The sequence below is a fragment of the Perna viridis genome, chromosome 1, assembly GCF_037379345.1.
Source record: "Perna viridis isolate PV_CMFRI_1.1 ecotype Kerala chromosome 1, ASM3737934v1, whole genome shotgun sequence".
NCBI classification, from domain to species: Eukaryota; Metazoa; Mollusca; class Bivalvia; order Mytilida; family Mytilidae; genus Perna; species Perna viridis.
In genome coordinates, this window is record NC_142445.1 from 10,770,075 (window position 1) to 10,794,012 (window position 23,938).

The following is a 23,938-nucleotide window of genomic DNA, read 5'->3' on the forward strand; positions in this document are numbered from 1 at the left end:
CTTTTAAAACCTGTTAAATTTGAGCCTCTTCACGACGAGAATCGGAAATTTATCCATATTCCATTTGCCAACAAGGGAATAGATGTTAATAACATCAGCAATAGTCTTCAACGTAAAGAGGTTGTTTCAAAAATTCCACCACATTTCAAAAATCAATCTGTCCCTGTTGTCTCTTACAACTACACTAAGACAATAACTAGTAGTATTTTCAGCCATAAATAGATATTGCAATAATCTATACATTGCGGAAAAAGTCCCCATTGACATTCTCTCTTTAACTACAGTCTTTCTGGTCATGTCATCACTAGTGATTTTAATATCATTTAGAATGAAATCCTACGTAAGCCGTAGTTTCTCGTGAGATTTTATTTAATTATCTTGCAAAACAAAAAAGTTATGATAGGTTAAAGTGAAAATTATTAATATAGTTTTGAATTATTTTCAAGAGGTAGGTAACTTGCTTTCAATACTCCTATTCGTTTTTGTTCGATTTGGTAGAAAGAAAAATGTGAATCTGATATGAACATGAAGCTAAGGTGTCGTAGAATGGGAACCTGAGGGTTTTCATGTTTTCTTTCAACAATAGCAATACTTTTTTAGTTGTATATATGACCATTAGAGTCAAGTTGTATTGTTGATTAAGTAAGTACGAGATATTGTTCCCTGTTATTTCTGTTAAATTAGTTGCAAATCTGTTGTATATTTAAGTCTCTGAAATTATGTTGTGCCATCCATATTATTGGTTTATGTCTGATTTTTACAGGGATTCAATTGATACAGTATATGAGTACTTTGATTGTAAAATATTCACGATCACGTGCTCTCCGATTTCTGAAATTCGATTTGAGATAAAATCGAAAATGAAACAAGAGTGGAAATTCCTTCCTGACACAACAACAGGAATATAAAAGAAACCTGTGCGAATTCTTCGTCAATCATAATGATATAGACAGGTACATATGTAATAAATAATGACTGTTTCAGTGCACGAAATCTTAATCCCTTCTGGGACCGATGGTGGTATACAAAAAGGGATCTCAAATGCAAATACAAATATTTTATTGTACTAACAAATTTACAATAAATGGTCATGACACAAAACCAAATAGACACATTGGTTATAAACACGAAAACTGCATAGTGACAGATACCATGAGCGGTCGTGAATAATAAAGAAAATGGAATTGGAAGTATTATTGGGCTAGACAATGATCACCGACCACCAGTTATTATACATGTAATCAATTGGAATTGTTATAGAATCTTAATGCCATGTTATTTTCTGTATTTGAATTAAATTTGTATGCTATTTTGTTATTTTTACTTATAAGCTGATTATATGTTGGACAATATATGAAAAAATGGATTTCATCTTCAAATTGGTTTTATTGCATGTGTAGCAGGTGCAATTACTGCTTAAGATTCGGCAGACTCAGATTACAATTCATACCAGCTTTAGATTGACTATAAGAGGGACCACGAATGCAAAGCTTTGTAGCGCAATGTGGCAATGTGGGTCGAATGTAAAGGAATCAGTACAATTAGCAATACATTTTATTTCCCAAGTACAAAATACTTTATTGCATACAGAAGTCATTAAAATGGAACAATCTCATTTCAAGTGGGGTAGGTATGTGGCAGTTGCACTAACCTTGTTGGAACAGCTAGGCTATTTGCAATGTTGGACTAGAAATTAGTCCTCAGACAATTATGAAAAGTCGGCAAATTTATCTTATTCAAATCTATAAATATTCATTGATAAGGTGAATAATAAATCATAATACTTCAATGTCTGAGAAAATCTGTTATAAAATATATCAATCTGGATAAAGTTTATTTTCATTTTCAGTATGTTTAGATTATCTAAATAAATTATCAATGACTTAAATCTCAAAACACAACAAAATTGATTAAACTGAAATAAGTTAATCAAGGGACATAAATCAAGCAGTTCTGCCACACATGATTTGCAGAATCTGTTATTTACAGGAATATTTTTATTCCACCCTCTCTCAATTGCAAAAGAATGGGGTCTTATTCTTAATTTACAGACTGTTGATCTATCAGATTTGTATTCTCATTTTCTGTGTACATGTGATGTCACACATGAAATTGACTGAAAGCCAATCAGAACTATGATGGAAAAATCCTTCTTTTTTTCAATTATAAATATCTTCGAATACAGAAAATAATAATTATTATGCTCTTGATTGTCTGTTCAAAAATTCATTTAAAAGTAGATTTTTTTATTGATAAAGAAGCTGGTACAGATTATTAATAGCTTTTTGGGTTCTACATGTCAACCAAAGGTATCTATGTAGTGTCACCTTGGTACACGACCTAGATGTTGAAGTGCCCGGATGTCAGGAAAAATGAGAATTTACAAGTATATACATAAGAAGGTTTATGGTTAAACTTTAAAATTTTATTGTAAAGTATAAGTTTTATGCTTAAAATCTTTTAAACTGCTGTGTTGAGTTTGAGTTTTCTGATCAATTTTTCATTGTTTTACGGAGGTTATACGATATTTAAGAAGATGTAAATTATTGGATGATAAGAAACCAAATCTATATTCATTAACCCATTAATGTACTGTAAGCAGCCAATTGCTATTTTGGGATAAATTAGTATAGATTTCATTTACAGGTGTATTATTGGAATTAGAAATGTGTTCCAAAAATTTAATTGCCTGGCTGTTGAGATCTGCTAAGCATGCAACATTAGTTGCCCTGCTGTGAACTTCAAGAATCTCTTTGACAAATTCTATGTTCCATATGTCTTTGACAAATTCTATGTTCCATATGGTCCCACAGCCAATGGTAGGACTGTGTCCACAAAAAAACGGTAGGATTTTAAAATGCTGACTGGGTCGGTGAATGACATAGACATTTGGTTTCCAGTTGCAGGCATTAAATGGTATTTCAATTAACATACCGCAAAAGAAAGACTAACCAGTCTTTATTTGAATGAGAGTAAACAAAAAACAAAAATAATTAAAAACAGAACAAAAACAATGATGATGGGGAATTTTCATGACCTTGAATACTAATAACAAGCATTTTGTAGAATTTAACTATATAACTCCAGTAAAAGCAAAGGAATGTCTGATATTATTCTACCATATTCTACACCACAATAGTCAGACTGGGATTGATTTTGGAGGTTGTGATTTGAATGTTTTAAAAATGAGGTACAAAAAAGGAAGCCAGAAACATATATTTTCTTGATGTCCAAACATTAACATGACTATTAATGAAGTGATCTTTTTGAAATTGTATAGAATGATGCTATACCACCAAAAGAAGACTGATTTATTTTGGGGATTAAAACTTAAACCATTTTAAAATTAAAGTCCCAAAAGGGGTTTCAACAGGTCCAGACAATATCTTCAGATAAAGGGAGTGGATCTCGTACGAATTTTACTACAAGGTGGAATAGAGATATTTTTGGTTGTGAGTAGAGCAAGAATATTGGGCCTCAAAGGGACCAGAAACTACAAGGTGACAAACCCCCAAAGGAAAATCAGGAATTTATGTTTTGGCAAAAATTATAGAAGTGAAGGCTGTTTGAACTTAAAGACAAATCCAACTAACCAGTTCTGATGTTTGGAATTTCGTGAAATTTTACTGAAGTGTTCTCAAGTATAACAGCAATGAAATAAGCTTCTACAAAATATAGGTCACTATGCTTTTAATGAAGATATAGCAGTTCAAAAATTTGTAAAATCTGGAGTCTTAGTCATTTTCCAAATTCAATTCAGAGGTCTTGGATTTTGTCAATGTTTTTACGATTGACACATGCCATACACCACAAAATTGGAAATTTTCTCTTCTTCATTCTTAAAACATTAAAAACAAAATACAATGAGTTTTATCCACCTAAAAAGAACCTTTCATTGTTTCCTGCCAAAAGAAAAACTAACTCTTGAACCATATTTAAATATTTAAATTTATTAATTTATCAATATTTAAATTAATAAATAAAATTTTAAGGCTGATAGAAGTGAAGCAAACACATTTGTGGGGATAGAATTTGTAAAAAAATCATGATTTTGTGCAAAACAAAAATATGTCCTCAAATTTCAGGGGAGGGGCATTTGCCAGATCTGCCCATATGAATCCGCGCATGGATTACATGTACGTAATTCGCATGGAACTATTTCTACATTTTTAATTCAGTAAATGAACTGACAAATTGTGTTTTATTTGGAATAGTAGGGGACCATCTTTAATATCCCGCATTCAACAACTTGTTAGGAAAACTAGCTCACACTCTCCAAGAAAAAGATTATTGTTTCATATCTCCCACCCAACCCTAGCTAAAATGTTTGATAATCAAATTGGCAAAACTCCCCATAAAAGTATTGGACAATGCTGACTATCAATTTTTTTCAAAGTCTAAATATTAGTAAAATTTGTTTTTCAGTTTCCTCGGATTTCCTTGTGAAATTGTAGTTGTGAGTTTGTTTAGGACAGATGGATACACGGACGGACACCTGTCATTTAGGGAAGATTTTCCAAAGAGGCCATTGAACCACAACGTCATATTGCTTCTATGGTCAAAGGGAGTTAAGTAGCGAATTTTGCGCTAAAAATGACGTCACAAATCGATGATGATATAATAGTTTGTGCCATACAATGCGCATAAACAATAGTGTGATTTGTCTTTAAGCATTTTTCAGCAACACTTGGTCTCATGTGTTGTCCACAACAACTAGCAGTATTGTTATGGAACTTAATGGGGTGTTAGATTACTATATTGGGATGTACATATTGTCAGGAATTTATGTTTAAAATAATTTTGAAGACACATTCTTTCAGTGTGTTGTCAGAAAAGGCAGTACTGATTGCAGTTTGGAGTTGGGTGTTTAAGAAATGGCGGCAAAATTTTGTGTCAAAAGTGCTTCGTTTATCCCCCATAAAAATTGTTTCCAATATGAATCCTGTGTGGTGTCTAATGTACAGGGTTTAACAGGTTGCGGGGCTATTAGTCCTGCTAGGGGCAATGTGTAGTTCTGTATGATTTTGCAAAATAACAGAAAAGAATGCTATGTGAAATAGGTATAATCTACCTTCATATAAAAACCACAGGCAGTGTTTTATGTTGACATTTTGTGAACCTTGTCTTAGTGTGCAAGTTAGTGAAAATTCAAGTTGCCAAATTTGAAAACTTGGTTGTTGTCAGGTTAATGCATGTTTAAAAATACATGAATTTTTTTTCTTTTGGGCAAGGGTAATTACTGGCCTGAATGTTTGTCATACTGTATAAACTTTAACATTAGACTGCTAGATCACTGAACTGAAATTCGAGTTGGTTGAGGCTACATGTATGATTTTAAATACAGATTCAGTTGGGAATTTTTACTATTTCTCAAACTATTGAAAAACTGCTGTATAAAATTTCTTTAAAAATATGTATTAATAACATTTTCTGACATTCTACATGTAAAATGACAGAAAGAATGCTATATGTAGTAGATTTAATCTACCATAACTCTTTACCTCTGAATGACATCTTTTAATGCCTATTCTTTTAAACCCCCCCATTTCTAGAGGGCCTTAGCGAAGGATATCTCTGCATGTTTTTGTTACTTATATGAATTGAAAGGCTAATGTCTAAAAAACTGACCATTTTTCAGGACAGGTCGGACATAAAAAAAATCCTCCAGGGGTTCCAGGAGGGGGGTGTTTCCCCCTCTTTATTAGTTTACTGACAGCTAAATCTGGAGGCCTTAGTTTTTACAAAAAGTCTTAAATATATTCTTTAGCTATATTTTATGGATGTAATAGATTTCTAACCCTACTATGTAATACTCTTTAAAACAAAAATAATGCCATTTTTCATGTTCTCCTTTCACTTTTTTTTGAGATTCAGAATTTATATTTTGATATTTTTATACTGTATAGTATGAGCAAACAGAGCCAAACAAACAGCTGATTTTAATCAGATTGATATTTTGTAGGATGTCAAAAGACAAAGAAAACATGCTGGGCCAAAGATTATTGATTTTCATAAAACCTATCAATTTCAATATTCCAAATTGTATATTTTTTTTTCAGATATAGCTTCATTTCCTATATAACCTACATGACCTTGTTTTTGAGTGAGTAAGGACATTGTATTGTATATGTATGTTCCTGAGGCAATGTTATTAAGTTTTAATGAACTTTTTTTTTATTGTATTGCAGAGTGTGGGGCATATCTTTATAGTTATCTCATTAAATAGATTACTATTTGTTCCATTTAAATCTTCCATCTTTAAATAAAATTTCAAGAATGATAATCATTATTTTGAATAAATATTCAGGTACCCATGTATTGACATGTTAATAGTTCAGTGTGTGTGTGCAGTAAGTGGAAAAAGGAGTTATGTGGTTCAGGAAACTGAACAACTTTGTTCTCATCACAAAGTTGAGTTATAGTATTTAATTCAAAGATGTCTGTCTAATTGGTATCACTGTGCCTCTTGTAGGCCTTTAAATTGAAATGTAGTTATTTTTGTTATATTGACATGGATTGGAAAAAAAAACTATAAAAGATATTTTCTTTAAAAAAAAATTGAGTATTTGGTTCAAAAGAAAAAAGAATGAGATTCATTTTTGTATGTGTAATTGATATTGGAAGTTTTAGAAAACATATTTATAAAATGTTTGTCTTAATGTTGACTGGAGGAAAGTTTGCTAGTCTTAATTGAAGAGATATTACATTGAAAATCTTATGTTTTACCTTTAGCATCTTAATCTTGACAAGGAATTTTTCAAAATAAATCTACAGGCCACTTCTTCCAGGGGATGTAATTTATGATGCATTAGGTCACCATAAAATTTGGATTTGTTCCACAAAATTTTGTCTCTTTCATGAATAAAGTAGAATCATTGCTATAGAATTGTTGTCCATTCTTATGATTTTTATGATGAGTTAGGTTCTGACCGTTTCATAAAAGAGAAGGGGGGTATTTAAAAAGAAAATTATGCTTCAAATTTTTGAGAATTTTTTTTTTACTCAATTCATTGAAAAATACAAGAAAAAATTATTTTCCCCGTTTTAAACATGTAAAATGAAAGGAGCAACTGATTTACCTTCATCTGCTTCATACCTAAACCTTAACCAAACGAAGTTGAAACAGGATGTTTGAAATTAAAAAAAAAAATGACAAACGTAATGATTTGTAAACTTCCCCTTTCTTGATGGCAATATACCAACATTACTGTATGCAGAATATGCACTAACATATGGAATATGTAATTCACGGTTGTTCTGTTGCTGTCATGCGTATGATTTGTATGCTTAGTAGAGCAAGGATACTGTCAAAAAAGTTTTTAGGACAAGGGTATATTCCACTGGAGTGAAATTTGCCAGGTAATCCTGTCATTTGTTTGGTCTGCTTAAAAGGGGATACTAGACCTTATCCTTGCACTTGCAAACTTCTTGGTTTTGATTGGTAGAAACATGTCTTTACAAAGGTGTAACCAATTATTACCCTGTGGAATGTCAAAATTAAGATATTTTGCACTTACACATCATTCACATTAAAGATGTTAGAGTGATTAAGTATGTTTTATGTTGACTTTTGGAGAGAAGAAAAAACGCTAGGTACAAAATATAGCAAAATGTGAAATTTTTTTTTTTCAAATTTGTTTACTTAGTCCACATCAAGTTAATTTGTAAAGATTCTCATCCACCAGCAACTAAAAAAATTGGGTGTGTGGGAGGATTACCGGTATATTTTTTATTTTTCAGAAATTTGTAAATTCTTATTCCTGCTGACGAATTTGTTAAAGAAATCCTGTAAATGTGTACTTTCGATTATGCAATAATTTGTTCCATACAAAGGCTTTATTTCTTTAATTTCTCTTATAATGTGACTAACAACGAAGATCTGCCAAAAAATATCAAGATATTCTCTAACTATACACCTTGTTACTTGGTTTTTGACTGGAAATCTGTAGTATTGTGTATATGTAGAGTCATGATGAATATGGATATATAAAAGAAATCCGGAAATTTATTCCACCATAAAAAAATCAAAAACAAAAAAATTTTTGGCTGGCCCTTTTGAGTAGGGGTGGATGACGATAAGAAGCTGCAAATTAACTTGATGTGGCCTTAAATCTGTTGTTACACTACTGGTTAGATATGGTTGTTTTGTATGTTTATCCCTGCAATATGCATATTATCTTTATTAACATTATGTAGTTATGATGGCATTTGTAGAGAAATGTGCCTAAATTAAAATTGTAAAATTCCAAAGAAACAATACCTTAAGGAGAACTATTGTTCATCCCTGTTCTTTGTTGGAGCTCGAATTGCAAGTACTTGAAATTTCTGTGTGATGTCTTGTTTTTCTTATCTTAAATTTTAACTTGTAATTGTATTTTAATCTTGTGTCTACATTATGTGTAGATCTTCTCTATTTTCTGTTTTCAAATTTAGGCAGTGTCTTTAGATTTAATACTTTTGTACCATGTTTTTCTTGATCATTTTTAATGAAAAATGTGTAAGATTTCTTATTAATTAAATAAAATATCTCATAAAGATTACAAGATATCCCATGTATATTTATATGATCACAAAAAAAATTGCATCTGTATAATGGTATCATGCTAATTACTTACATCTGTAGTCTGCATTATCATAATCTAGTGTTTCCAGACAATGATTTGAGTATGAGTGCATGGATCTTGATGATTTTATACCATATGGTGCCATATCACAAAGGAAGGCTTTGAGTGATGTTTGGGGATGTGACTTGAACCTTGAATGAATTAGGGGCCAGAAAGGAACAAAAAACAAGCATTTCATGATATCTGGTCTATAATTTGACTACAAGTGAATGGATCATTATGACATTATAGCACAAGGTGCTATGCAACAAATGAAAGGCTTGAATTGACTTTTGGGGTTGCGACTTGAACCTTGTAGGAATTAGAGCGAAAAAAAATGGGGTAGCATCCATGGACTATTTGATTTCCAGACAATAAATTGAGGATTGTGCATGGATTGTTATGAAATTATATCATATGGTACCACACCACAAAGGGAAGGCTTGGTTGATGTTAGGGGTTGTGACTTGAACCTTGTAGGATTAAGAGGGCAGAAAGGGACCAGATACAAACATTTAATGTCATGATATATGGACAATGGCTTGACTATAAGCAAATGGATCTTTATGAAATTATAGCACCAAATGGAAGACTAGGACAGATTTTGGGGTTTTTCACTCAAACCATTTTAGGAATTAAGGGCAAAAAAGGAGCCCAGTATCCGTAGACGATTTGGTTTCAAAGCAATTACTTCAGTATTGGTGTATGGATCTTTATGAAATTGTACTTCAAGGTGCTATACCAGAAAAGGAAGACTGGGATTGATTTTGGGGGTTGTGACTTAAAACTTGTATGAATTAGGGGTTCAAAAGGGGCCAGAAACAAGCATTCTTCATGATGTCCAGACAATGAATTTAATATAAATGAATAGATATTTATTAAATGATACCACAAGGTGCTGTATGACAAAAGGGAAGCTGGGAATGATTTTGGGGGTTTTCATTTAAACCATTTAGGAATTAAGGACCAAATAGGGGCCAGAAAAAAGGTTTTCATTACATTAAACAATACGAATGAATCTCTTTGAATTGTAACACAAGGTACCATGCCACCAAAGGACGACTTGCATTGATTTTTGGGGTTGTGACTTTATCAAAATAGGAATTATTGGCCAAAGAGGACCCATGCACAAGCAATTGTGTCAAATATTTAATCAGAATGTATCAAGCTTGAATGGTGTCCATCTTGCACAACTGTTCAGGGTTTAACCTCTGCAGTTGTATCAAGACATTTTATATACTTTTAAGATTCTTGTAAAATATATGTGGTATCTTGAACTTTGGAATAAATACAGTGTACCATAATTTGACAGGCACAGTTTTGATTTACTTGTACATTAGTTTTAGTATTTAGATTGGTCAAACACTTTTTGAATTACATCTTAATATTACATATATGAAGTACATATTACTTTTCAGAAATATGTAAAAGACTGACGATGAAATGTTTACATTCTTATGGTAATAAAGTATGCGGAGCTGATTTATTTGCATCAAATAATTTTTGCCACAAGTGTGGTGGACAGTGTTGTCCAAAATGTACAAGAAGTGTTACAATTCCAAATGCAAGAGTATGTGAGTCTTGTGGATGGCATTTAAAAGGTATATTTACATTATTATGCATGTCTTATTTGCAATATTTTCTACATTTTTTAAAATACACATGTATGTATTTTTATACAACCACAAATTTTTAATTTTATGGCACTGTTGTTATTGGCACCCTTGTCATTGTCTGTGTGTTTGTTGTCTGTAGACACTTGGTTTCAGTGTGATAACTTATATATTAGGTGGTGGATCTTTGTGAAATTTTAGGAAGGTTGGTATTGATTTTTGGAATAAAGGACCAAAAAGGGACCTGAAACAAGCATTTTCCTTTTGTCCTGAAAATGAGTGGATCTCATATTAAGATTACTACATTGTGACATACTAGCAAAAGAAGACTTGGATTGATTTTTGAGGTTGTTACTTTGGGGAAAGTAAGAATAAGGGTCCACTTAGGGGCCAGAGACATGTATTTTTTCTGATTTCTGAATAATAATTAAAATAAATGGAAATGGATTGCTTTGAAATTGTACCACAAGGTTCAATACTCCCAAAGGAAAGTTTAAATTGATTTTGGGGTTTATTCTAGTACTATATATAACAAGGGACCAAAAAGTGACCACTAGGATTCTGGTCAAATTCTTATCCTGTGTCAGATATCTAATAGTAATCAAAATTCTAAGCTCAAATTTGAATGGTGTGTCCATACTTGCCCCAACTTTTCATGATTCAACCTCTGTGGTTGTATCAAGCTACGCAAAGCATTTTATGAGCCAATTTTTGAAAATCATAAAAGATAAAACTAAAGTTTCAATGGATAAAATGAATTTTAATATAAGGTCTACGAAAGTCTTTTGGGTGAAAGCTGTAGGAGGACTTCTAGTTAGTTATTGCCCTTGAAAGGCAAAATGATGTTTTTCAGTTTTAAGCCAATGTCTTGAAAACCATAACTTCCAATTGATGAAATGATCTTTACAATAGGTTCTATGAAAGTCTCTTTTGGCTTGAAGTAGTATGATGACCTCTTGTTAGAGTTATTTCTCTTAATATGCTAAAATTGATGTTTTAAGCCAATATCTTGAAATCTATAATAGGTAGTAAGAAACTTTCAATTGATGATATGATCCATATGATAAAGCCTGCACAATTTTTTTAGACAGGAATCTTGAGCATTGTTCTTGCAGGGTTTGAGTAGAAAATTCAGGTAACTTAAGTTAATTGATATCACTTAGTGGTTTAATGATCTGCCATATACGAGTAAATTATGCACAGACTATCTCTTACATTGAATATAATTCTTGTTTTTTGTAGAATATGAATTTTACTTTAATGGTTTGTTATTTTATTCATTGCAGGTACTTTAGATCAGGTTAATCATGGACAATATTCCACAGATCCAAACAATGATAGGCAGTCTAGATCGAGAACTGACCAGTCATATCGTAGCAACTTAAATCTAACTAGAAGAAGCAATAATTCCCAAGGTAAAGTTTCTTTGCAAATGAGGGAAGTAAAGGGAAATGCCAGTAATAGAAATATTTTAAACTAGAGATATAATGAAAAAAAAAAGAAGTAAATAAGATAGAGTGTCATCCATTTAGTAATGTAACTGATCAAACTTCTCATATTTAAAAAAATATTTATTAATATTAGCAAATGGTTTAATGAATCTTTGATATTGCTTGTCCAAAAAGATTTTCTCCTATTAGAGAGTCATTTTTTTATATCAAGTATTCAATTTCTTATATTGCTAAACAACATTTTGATATTGTAAATTTGTTTTCTAATGTAAGAAATTCATTTTATGATATAACAAATTTAACTTAATCATGGATATCAAAAAGATTTTATGAAATTATAAAACAATTTGTTCATATAACTACTGGCATTCAGTTTATAATATTACCAATTCCTTGCAAAAATAATTTTACTAATATTACGAAATGCTTTCTGATACATGTGTTACAAAATGATTTTGTAATATATTAAATGTCTTTGTAATATAAAAAATTGATTTTTTTAAATTAGAAATTGATTTTGTAATTTTACAAATGACATTCTTCCATGAAGAACTAGTATATTTATAATAAAAAATTTCTTTTTGTAATATTGCTACTTCATTTAGTAATATTAAAAAATCATTTCATGATATAAAAAAATCCTGCAGATTTTTAATACCAAAAAATTCTTTTCCTCCATACTCCAACGTGATTGTTGAGTAGTTTAATTAGATGAAAAGGTTACCTTTTTCAAAAAATATTACAGAATGGTTGATGTGCACACAGCAAGGTGACCCACTGTCTGCTTCATACCAGGACATTCAGAAAGCGCTGCAGTATGTATTAATTAGGATGTGATCTGTTTTCAGTGTCTGTTTCATGAACAGTTACTTTATTTTTGCTACATCTTTTTCCTTTTTAGTCATTATACCCCCACTTGCAAAGTTGGGATATATAGTGATAGGGGTTTCCGTCCATCCTTCTTTCAATCCTTCCTTCTGTCTGTACTTCCTTCCTTTACACAGGGGGAACCCCATTTTGTACACCTCAGAATAGAATTGAATGAAACTTTCACAGTATCTTTATTACATGTTACCATTGTGCACCTCCTAATTTAGATTTTGATCTGAGTCAATATGGGGGATTCACATATCAAAACAAGGACTTTGTCATTTGTGAATAAGAGGACATTAGGAATGGACCCATATCTTATACATAACTCCTTCTACACCACTGCATGGAATTGAACGAAACTTTGACAGAATATTTTTATTATGTGTTCCCATAATGCACATATTTATATTTTAATCAAAATCAATTTTTGGTTCATACATCAAGACATTTTTCATTTGTGAATATGGGGACTTGGTGGGGGCATCTCTTATCCGCTACTCCTCCTACACCACTAAATGGAATTGAATACCTTTCACTGAATCTTTATTATATGTTCCCATTGTACTCTTTCTTTTTTTATCTATCAAGTTAGTGAGCATTGCTTACAGTTTTTCTTGTTTTATCTATTTATCATACAATTTTTTTTTTTTAATTTGCTCTTTGATATAAATTAGTAATGTTCCTAATTTGTAAACAGTTTTTTTGCAACATTTCTTTTTATTCTTGTTTTGATGGGTTCCAGTCCAAAAGAATTTATTCTTTAGTTAATGAAAATCTTATTTAGTTTTGGATTTTTGCAATCATAAGAAATCAAATCGTGGCTGCTTCTTACAGCAGTGCTAGTGTTATTGCATTAAAATTTGCACATGGATATTGATAAAGAGCAACCTGATTAATTAGTTTCAAACTCACGTTATGCAACTGGAAAAACCCCATTCTTATTTGAACTAGGTTGTTAGTATGACCTATATGTAAGGTTATGATGGAAATACACCAATCAGAGTAAAGGAACACTGAGAATATCCCATTGTATATTAATAATAATATTATTAACAGAATGTTTTGCCAAAGGATAAGCAATCAGAAGACTTGTTACAAGTCCAATTGAATATGATTATTTTGAAGTAAAAACACCAAGTATTTGTTTTTGGTTAATATATACCCACTAACCCAGTATGCAGTTAGGAAAAAAATGTTTTGTTTACAGATTATTACACCTTCCATCTATCAGTAGACTACATTTTATACACATTATTCCCTACTCAAATGAGTGGGGACTGTATTGCAAATGACCTTGTTATACCCCCACTCTAATGCTATATTGCAATCACCTTGTCCGTCCATTTGTCCATCATTCCCTCCATCCATCTATCTGTTATATTGTTCATAATTGATTCTCAGCTTCTATTGAAGGGAACGCTTAGATATTTAGTATATTGCTTTTGCATGATGACTTGTATTGTGTCTCCCTTTTTCAGGTTCATTGCTCATCTTTTCCTATCTACAGATTGACTTAGTAATTTTTCAAGTGGTTCTAAATGGAAATTTTTTAACTGATTTCTCAGCTTCTATTGGAAGGAATGCTTAGATATTTAGTGTATTGGTTTTGCATGATAATTTGTTCGTTTCTTCCCTTTTCATGTTCCTGGCTCAACTACTTTTTGTTAACCGATCTACTTAGTAACTTTTAGGTGATACATAATGGAAATTTTCAGAACAGATTTCTCAGCTTCTATCTGAGGGAATTCTTAGATATTTGGTATATTGCTTTTGCATGATGACTGGTACAGTGTCTCCTCTTTCTCAGCTTTGACTGAAGTGGTTGAATGGGGTATTCTTAGCACAACATAGCCTGTAACAATGAAAGTTTAACATGTTTAGTGATTTATCTGTCCTCAGTTTATACAATAAAAATTATCAGAAGAATTATATAATTTTTTGCCAAGGTTTTTTTAGTATTCCATTGTTTTTAAGTTTTATTTTACAGCATGTGGTTGAGAGCAACTGTTTATACAAGTATAAACTACCATTTGGTTTTCTTCCAGATTTGGTAATTTCCTTGCAAACCCATTGTACAGTTCTGTTGTTGCAAGTGGTATGTTTTGTTTTCAAGTATAATACAAGTATGAAGTCACAGCTATGTTGAAAGAATACATAAACACACAATTTTTTACTGTTTTCCTGTGTCAGATATTGTAAATAGGATAAATGTCCAATGTGTATTGTATCCATAAAACTATTTGAAATAGGTGAACAATTAGTGTAGTAGTAGGCCAATTGCGGTGAAAATAGTTAGAAATTAAGGCAGATAACTGAAACAATTATTTACTTTAGACACGAAGGTTGTAAGTACTGGTACAACTGAAAAGTTTATTTACACTTCCCACTGAAGTTCATTTAATGAATGGAACTAATATCTGAATATATTATCTTGTATAAAGAACTTTGGTTCGATTTACACAGAATAAACCATGGTTATGCATAAATCAAACCAATGTTCTTTATACAAGATAATATATTCAGATACTAGTAACATTCCTCATAATTTAATTTTAAGCAAAAGCTATGATAAATTCATATTGATTTATTCCAATACACACACCTTTTTTCAGTCAGGATTATTTTCTTGGTAAAAGATGTCCAGTTAAAAAGACATGGTTTAAAGTGTGCCATTTTGTTTATTGATCAGGTGATGGGAAAATTTTGTTTCGTAGATAAAATAAAAATGGCTTCTTTTCTAACAGCAAAAATGGTCATATTAAATTATAAAGGAATATAGTTGGGGTCAGAAGTTTGAAAGGTGTTAAATTTAAAATTGTCAAACACCTTTGAACAATCAAATGAGCATCACATGGGAGGCAAACAGGGAGACAGACACACCACCAGAACATTGTATCAGACATGCAATGAGATATGGGCAAGGGAACTAGTTTCAAAGTGAAAATAGCCTTTAAATTGATATGCAGTTCATAAGCCCCGGTATGTTGAGTTTTTGTTGTTGAAATGGACACATTCCCATTTTTCTCAATGACTTGAAAATGACAGACAGATGTCAAAAAATATAGTTTTTGGTTAAGAGAAGAGTAAGAAAAAAAGTGGCTTTGGCAACTTTTGATTTTTGTCAAGATATTGATTAAAAAATATGTTTTTGAAATTCTTATCACTATTGCTACTCACAGCAATCACCTTGATTAACAGACCTGATCGGATGTATACAAGCAAAATGTAGGTGCCTCTCTCAGTTGTAGACTATGCCTAACTCATATAGGGTGTGTAAGTCTCGTCATGTGACGCCATGATTTCACGAGAATGGGTCCTAGTCTACCATTCAAAAGCATAGTGATTTTTCATTTAGAGAGCGTTGAGTTCAGTGTTAAGGGCAAAAAACTTTCTGTATAAAAAGTACCAATAAAAATGACAAATAACTATTTCTACATGATAAATGAAGTAAGAAAATACATAAACTAGAAGATTTTGCATTGTTATACAGTGTTTCGAGTACCCAGAAGTAAACAATAAAATACAGATCGGTCTCTGGTTTTCTATACGTTCTACATCGGAAATTTCGAAAATAAAACTAGAACGAGACTTACATACCCTATTAATATATTGCAAATAGATCAAGGATATTCAATGAGGTCACTTACAGGCCTATTTTAATGTTGTTGATCTTTTTTATACAGAAGGATTTAATCAATCCACCCCAACACTCACAGTCAGAGTTCAACATACTGAGAGTGCAAGTGCAGTCAACAGCAACAACAGAAATTATAATCATAATGAGATAACATCTGTAGAAAATAGCCAGCAACATATAACTTCTCCACAACTTAAGGATGCAAATGAGGTAGAAATTCTTGACCATTGCTGCTTTATGAATTGTTAACTTTGATTTACTGTAAAATAGGGTACTAATGTTTTTGTGAATGGGAAAATGGCGACAGGGTTCTAAAAACAGAAATAAAACACGCATCTTTGGATTTCAACCAAATGCATTGAAGTTTTTCTCTTAATTACAAAAACTGAAGTAAATGTTTTGCAAAAAGGAAAATAACTAAGTAATTAATGCACTCATTTGCAATATATCTGAACTTTCAATATGGTAGATATTCTATACAATTTGATATTTTTCTGAAACTACTTAACCAATTAGAATCATACTTGGTATGAATGTTCTTTTGGAGTATTCCGCTTAGAATTGATGTGGAGATTTTTGATTGGTCAATTAAAAACACGACCACCATTACTAAAAACAAAACATAGGGGTCAGACAGAAGTTTTTTGTTTATGTCTCCAAAACCATTAGGTTAAGCCAAATTTTGAGAGTGTAAAAGTGTTCAGTATGATGAGATCTACCTGAAGTCAAATTTTTTTGTAAATCTGTTAAGACATGTAGGAGTTACTGCCCTTTGTCGACATTTATATTTTAAATATTATTTCTTTCAAAAAACTTTTGCTTTGAAACCACCTGACCAATTAGAACCAAACTTAGTATGAATATTCCTTAGGGTGTTATGCATAGATCTGTTATGGGGATTCTTTATCCATCAAAAATCATGCTGCTGTTACTAAAATAAGAATGAAGAGGTCAGTCAGAAGATTTTTCTCATACATCTCCGAAACCTTTAGTTGTAGCCAAATTTTTTTCAATTGCCAAATTGATCCTTAATATAAGGCCTACGAAAGTCTGCATTGGATCAAAGTTGTTGAACGACTCTTTGTTAGATTTAGTGCCCTTGATAAAAAATGAGGTTTTTTATTAATTTTTTTACAGTTTTCAGCCAATATCTTGAATACTGTGATAGGTAGAAAGAAACTTCCATTGCTAAAATGATCATTATGATAAGGCCTGCAAAAGTCTGCATTGGATCAAAGTTGTCAGGAGATCTTGTTAGAATTATTTCCTTGAAAGGCAAAAAATGATGTTTTTAGAAGTTTTCAGCCAATATCTTTCTTGGTGAGTCAAAATTGTTGGACAGGGCCTTGATAGACTAGAGTTATTACCCTTGAAAGACAAAAATTTAACTAGTTGAGCGATTCAGCCTTTGGGAGCCTTTTGTTTGTTTCCAAGTGAACAGTTCAATGCTTTCTTGAGTATACTGCTTTGTCTTTCATTAAAATGCATTGTGATATAGATTTTAAAACATTTGTACAGTGGTGTGTTTTGTTAAAGATTACTGGTAGATATTCCTGTTTTTTTGTTGTTGTTTTTTTTTTTTGTAGAACTTTTCTCACCAGTCACATGAACAAAGTACAAGTCAAAATAATGGAAGGTAAAATATCAAAATATGACCATGGTAATTTTCACTTTTTATAACAAGGTTTCATTCCACAAAAAAAGGAGGAATGAAATCCTTTTGCAGTTGTGAATGAATGTTTTATTATGAGATCATGCTGTAGTTGTCTTTTTCATCACGTCTCATTATCATTTTTTATATCTGGACAATAACTTGAGAATAAGTGAGTGATTCTTTTTGTAATTGTATCACAAGGTGCCATGCCACCTAAGGAAGGCTTGTATTGATTTTGGGGGTTGTGACTATAACTGACCAACAGAGTACTAGAAACAAGCATTTTCCAGCTGTTTGGACAATCTACTGTTTGACTATAAATGAATTGATCTCTGGAATTGCACCACAAGGTGTCATACAACAAGAAAAGGTAGGATTGATTTGAAGGTCGAGACTTAACCATTTGGGAATAGGACCAAAAGGAGGCCAGACCAGAATTTTGAGAAAAAGTAAATTGATCTCTATTAAATTGTACCACAAGATGCCATATCCCCATAGTATGGCTTGGATTGAACTGGAATCATTTAATAAGAGACTATAAAAGGACCACTTTAATTCTTGTCAAATCCTTTTTTGCTCACTTGGGGAAAGGCCATGTGAACTATTGTCATCATTTGGTGTCCATTGTTGTTGTCAGTTGTCATTAACAATTTTTCAAAACTCTTCTCCTCTGAAACTACTTTACCATTTTGTACCAAATTTGGTACGAATTTTCCTTAAGGTATTCTGCATAGATCTGATGTGAGGATTTTTTATCTGTCTAGAAACATGGTCACCTTTATTATAGAATAGAATATAGGGGTCAGACAGAAGTTTTTCTTATATATCCCGAAAAACAATTCATTTAGCCAATTCTGATAAAATTGTTCAGCACAATGATATCTAACAACACAGGAGCCATTACTAAAAATAGAACATTTTGGTCAGACAGAAGCTGTTCACATATATCTCCAAAACTATTAAAAAATGTTTAGCACGATGATATCTATCTTTTGTCAAATTTTTCATTTCAATATGTTCAGCCACATTGGAGTAATTGCCCTTTCTTTGCTTTTTTTCCCTTATTTTTAGCTTATGAATATAGCTGAAATATTGCTGCTCGGGCGTTAAACCCCAACAAAGAATCAATCAATCAATCAATCAATCAGTTAATGAACCATTTTTAGTATTTTTTCTTTTTAAAATCTTCTCTGAAACATCTTATCAATTAGAACCAACCTTGTTATGAATGTTCCTTAGGGTATTTTGCATAGATCTGATATGGGGATTTTTTATCCATTGAAAAATATGGCTGTTGTTACTAAAAATAGTAGTCAGACAAGTTATTCTCGTATATCTCAAAAACTTAATGGTTTAGCCAAATTCTTTCATTGCTGAAATGATCCTTATTATAAAGCCTGCAAGAGTCTGTATTGGATCAAAGTTATTGCCCTTGAAAGGTGAAAAATCAGGCAAGAATTTAACTAGATGAGTGATCCAGACTCCTGGGAACCTCTTGTAATTCTGTGTCAAATGTTTTAATTACAATTAAAATGCAGGACTGTTTAAGGTTGATTGGTGTGTTCATATTTGCCCTAACTGTTTGGGTTTGACTTCAGCTGTTGTATCAAGCTGCACCATGTGAAGCATTTTTTCAGTCAATATTTTGAAAACCATTATAGATATATTAAAACTTCCCATGTATCAAATTATCCTTATGACAAATTAAGGCTTACAAAAGTTTCCATAGGGTCCAAGTTGTAGGGTAACTCTTATAAGAGTTACTGCCCTTCAAAGCAAAATTATTATTTTCTGTTGTGGTTATGGTTATTAGACGACAATATCTGGAAAACATTAATTGTTGAAATGATCCTTAATAGTTATGGTAAGAAAACTCCTATTAGGATAGTTCAGAACTAGCCATTTCTATAGTTGTTGGCAAATAATTTTCACTAAAACTGTAGCAGATAGGGAAATTTTTTTAATTTAATTGCTAGAATTTTGTTTTATTCCTTACATCAATATTCATAAGCTGAAGGAACAAGTTCTTAGTCGGTGATTCACACCCTCTAGGGCCTCTAATTGAAGTTTATTTTTCATAATTAATTCCAATTTTAAAGAGCATGTAAAAAGTATGGCGAGAGTCATTTTAATAAGATGGACTTCAGTTTTAGATATTATGTTCTTGTGTATATTTTAATGTAGAACAAACCAATTAAAAATGATTGATAAATTTGTTACAATAAATGTGTTTTTTATTCAGCAGGATATACACCATAATAATATATTGACCCCTAGTGATAGCAGTTTCTGTATTTAATTAAAATATATGCCTTGTGTGACTTGTTATGTTGCTTTTATCCTGATCCAATTGTAAGACTAACAGCTTTCAGCATTGGTATTCACCAACTTAAGTTAATAGTTCCTAGCTCCTTTTCCACATCAACCAGTCCTATATAATGTTAACTTAATGTCTGTTTTTATTTCTTATCCACTATGAACAATGTACTCAGAGTCAGGTTCCCATTAAATTCCTGCTGTAGTATTTCTACAAAATATTGTATGACATTGTAAAACCCAATAAATGTCAAATGACAGTATCTGTGTGGTGAGAGATTGCAATAATGATGGTTTCCAACAGCATTTAGTCCTTCCTATGGATGTCTCCTTACATTCCAAATAAATTCATATGCTGGCTCATGATAATGATCACGCATATAAGCAAACAAGGGAATTTGGCTCATGATATGTCCCTGATGTTACTATATGATTGTGTTATGATCCCTGAGGTTCTCTTCTATGAACTTGTTCAATTTCTTTAAAACTCAAATTAATCAGCTAGTATTTCCATTGATGCTCTGTTGCTACGTGAAATGGTGAGATAAGTCACTTCAAATAGTCCTTGGCCCTAAATATCTTTATGTTTGAAATATTGGAATAAATATCCAAACTGCTATCATTCTAGATGTAATTTTTTACATTAAACAATATTAAGATCAACATGTTACATAAACCTACATGTAGCTTTAAAACTTATGAAAAGCCATCCCCAAAACCTGGATGTGAAATAACTTAAATGACATTGAAGACAGTGTCATGCTACTTGGTTAAAGATATACTATAACCAATATATGATGTTTCGATAATAATGTCAGTACTCTTCAGAGGTAATGTCTTTCACCTTTAATATAACTCTTCTTAACATACAACTTAAAAATAGAATTACATACAAATAGTGCTTTTTTGACATGTGCTTGAAGCATATTGAAAGAATTTGAATCCTTCCCAAATTTTAGATCATAATTATGACTTCTACAGTAACAAGGAGACCTCATGCATATTAAACTCATCAATCATTACTCATCATTTGGAAAATTTGTTTTTTTTAGGAGCTCATATTGTTAGTGCTTTAGTTTTTTGTGTGATGTCTTATTATACCCCCCCACTTGCAAAGTGCTCAAAGTTTTTCTAGTGTTTCCCTGATCTTCAGTTTTTATAAGAAATCCATTTTTTCTTGTGCATGTAGATTGTCTTTGTTCCTTGTTTTTACATACAGGCCATGTTTTGGGATTTTGTCATATTTGAATTATCCCACTTATTGCTATTTTTTTGCTGATATTCATTACCTACTTTACTACTTATCAGTTCTCATTTGGTCAATTATCCATCAAAGAATTATTTTATAGGAACTGTATAAGGGTTGCTACTGAATCTTTTGACTTATCTTGTCAGGACAAACACAGAGAATTCAGATGTCCAGAAGTACGAACAGTTATGTTTTCATGCTATATTAGGTCCAAACCTGCTAAGTGACTACAAAACTGATGTAGTGGTTATAAGAATAGAAGGTATTTCTGAAGCCAAGATGAACCAGAAGCTATCATTTAAAAGGTAATTTACTGTTACTTATATTGTTATTAGATACATATTTTTGTATAACCCTGCTTTGCGCATGGTATATAATGATCATGGTGTCCGTCCATTCATTTGTCTGTCCATGACTTTTTCACCTAAGTTTTCTCTGCAACTACTTGATATTTTGACAGAAGCTGTATATATGGTAAGCTATATCATGGAATTCTATTTCAGACTGATGAAGCGACATATCTATTCCCTGTTCTGACACCATATTAGAACCTGAGAAAGACAAAATTGACTTTTTCAGTTACATTTGCCTACTTCAGTACACATACATTGAAATTGCAATATTACCTGACAGTTATGCAAATTGGCGTACAACTATATCAATGCAAACCAGACTGGTCTTATCCTTCATTTCCTGTAATGGAAACCATTTTTGGTCTCACGTTTTTTAATGTAAAAAAATTGTCTAGAAATTCTTTATTTTTAATGTTATGGGTCAGACTGTGGGATATCTACTTTTCATATCAATGTTTTACTTATTTTGCTGTATTTCTTTTGGATTGTTATAAAATGGATTGGTTAATTTCATTGTTATAAACAGTATGGCAGGTTATTTGAGTATATTGAAAATTTAATGATTATAACTAAGACAGAAAGTGTATGAAAAATTTTGGTGTTTCTAATTTTGGCAGATGTTAATTAGTGCACTAAGTGTTTATTAAGCTCAGGGTAAAAGTTTTGTGTAAACTATTTTGATGTTTTTCAATTGACTCCTAAAATATGCAATGGGAACCATACAAAAACTACCAATGATTCGGTATGGTTAGACATACATGTATGTAAGTCATCAGCCTAGGCTAATTTGAGGATTTTTCCAGAAAAACATTTATCTACAATGCATTTCATTAGACTGTAGTGTCTTTATCAAGTTTTAAAGATATGCAGAATTGTTTATTCAATAAAGATCTACTACAATAAAGTTAATTATTTACCATCAAACTTTGCAGAACTTTGAACTTTTAAACCTATTGTTTTCCTGGCCTGTGCTTGGGTTCTTGCATTGTAAAATGATTCATTACAATATATTAATTACATTCATTCGTAATTTTGGGCAGACATGTCTTTGGAAGACGAAAGCTGGCAATCAAAGATAATTGGTCAGTGCTGCTTTCCATTTATGAATGAATATGACAATGTTACACTAAAGGATTACTCAGGGCTTTATCCTAATCTGAATGCACAACTTTTAAACCTGTAAAATATATAAACAAACTCTAGAACTTCTTTAGTGGTAAAACATTATCAGATCAAGCTCAATCTAATCTTCGCTGACACTTATATTTTACACTGAAAACTTTAGATGCATGTCTGACCCATGACTTATCTGGCAAATTCAACTTTACTTTTTCTATTTGATTTTTTTTCATTGATTTTGGTAAAAAAATCAGCAGTTGGACTTATAATCCACATTGACTTATAGGTAGAAAAATGTGGTATTAATTTCACTTATTTGTATTATGACAAATCCTTAAACTTTTTATTGCGTGATAGTTAATTCGTATGTCAATTAAATTTTACATATGAAGAATTAAAATCATACATTTTTCCATGTTACGTTTTTTCCTTATCTACAGGCAATTAGAAGATGAATATGCAGTTTATGAAGGTGTTGTTGATGTACCTCGGATAGGGAAATCAGTTTTATTCTATAATTACTTTGTTTATCTATCTGGACATAATGAAGTTAAAGAATTTGTTTACAATCAAGGGAATAACAGTTTACAGAGTAGGAGACTAAATATCAATAATCTTGTTAGCAAAGGTATTCTATAATTAAAAGCTATGTTATATTTATATTAATGATACAACAATAAAATTAAAATTGTCGTACTTAGACATTTCATGTCCATACAATGACTAAGTGTATAGATCTTCATGAAGTTATACCACAAAGTACCATACCACAAATAGAAGTCTGGGATTGATTTGGGGCACTGACTTGAACCATTTAGGAAAAAAGGACCAGAAACAAGCATTGTCCTTATATCCAGACAAAAACTTGACTATAAGTGAATAGATCTCTTTAATATAGGACCATAAAGTACCATACCACTTAAGGAAGCCTAGGGTTGATTTTTGGGGTTTGTCATGAACTTTGTGGTAATGAGGCCCCAAAAGGAGCTAGAAACAAGCATTTTCTGAAATTGTACTATATGGTGCCAAATATTTGATCAGAATTTTAAAGCTGTATCAAGTTTGAACAG

The 23,938-nt window shown here is 31.5% G+C and overlaps 1 protein-coding gene across 1 annotated transcript in view; it reads left to right on the plus strand.

Moving 5' to 3' along the window:
* Nucleotides 1-812: 812 nt before the first annotated feature.
* The window catches only part of LOC148627220 (E3 ubiquitin-protein ligase rnf213-alpha-like), a 140,985-nt gene continuing 117,859 nt past the window's right edge, over nt 813-23,938 (plus strand). The window contains exons 1-9 of the mRNA XM_088569816.1: nt 813-953; nt 10,022-10,204; nt 11,503-11,631; nt 12,413-12,482; nt 14,586-14,635; nt 16,224-16,387; nt 17,764-17,813; nt 21,543-21,701; nt 23,309-23,496. Coding sequence (XP_088425942.1) covers nt 10,042-10,204; nt 11,503-11,631; nt 12,413-12,482; nt 14,586-14,635; nt 16,224-16,387; nt 17,764-17,813; nt 21,543-21,701; nt 23,309-23,496 — 973 coding nt within the window. The 5' untranslated portion in view covers nt 813-953; nt 10,022-10,041. The remainder of the gene's footprint in view (nt 954-10,021; nt 10,205-11,502; nt 11,632-12,412; nt 12,483-14,585; nt 14,636-16,223; nt 16,388-17,763; nt 17,814-21,542; nt 21,702-23,308; nt 23,497-23,938) is intronic.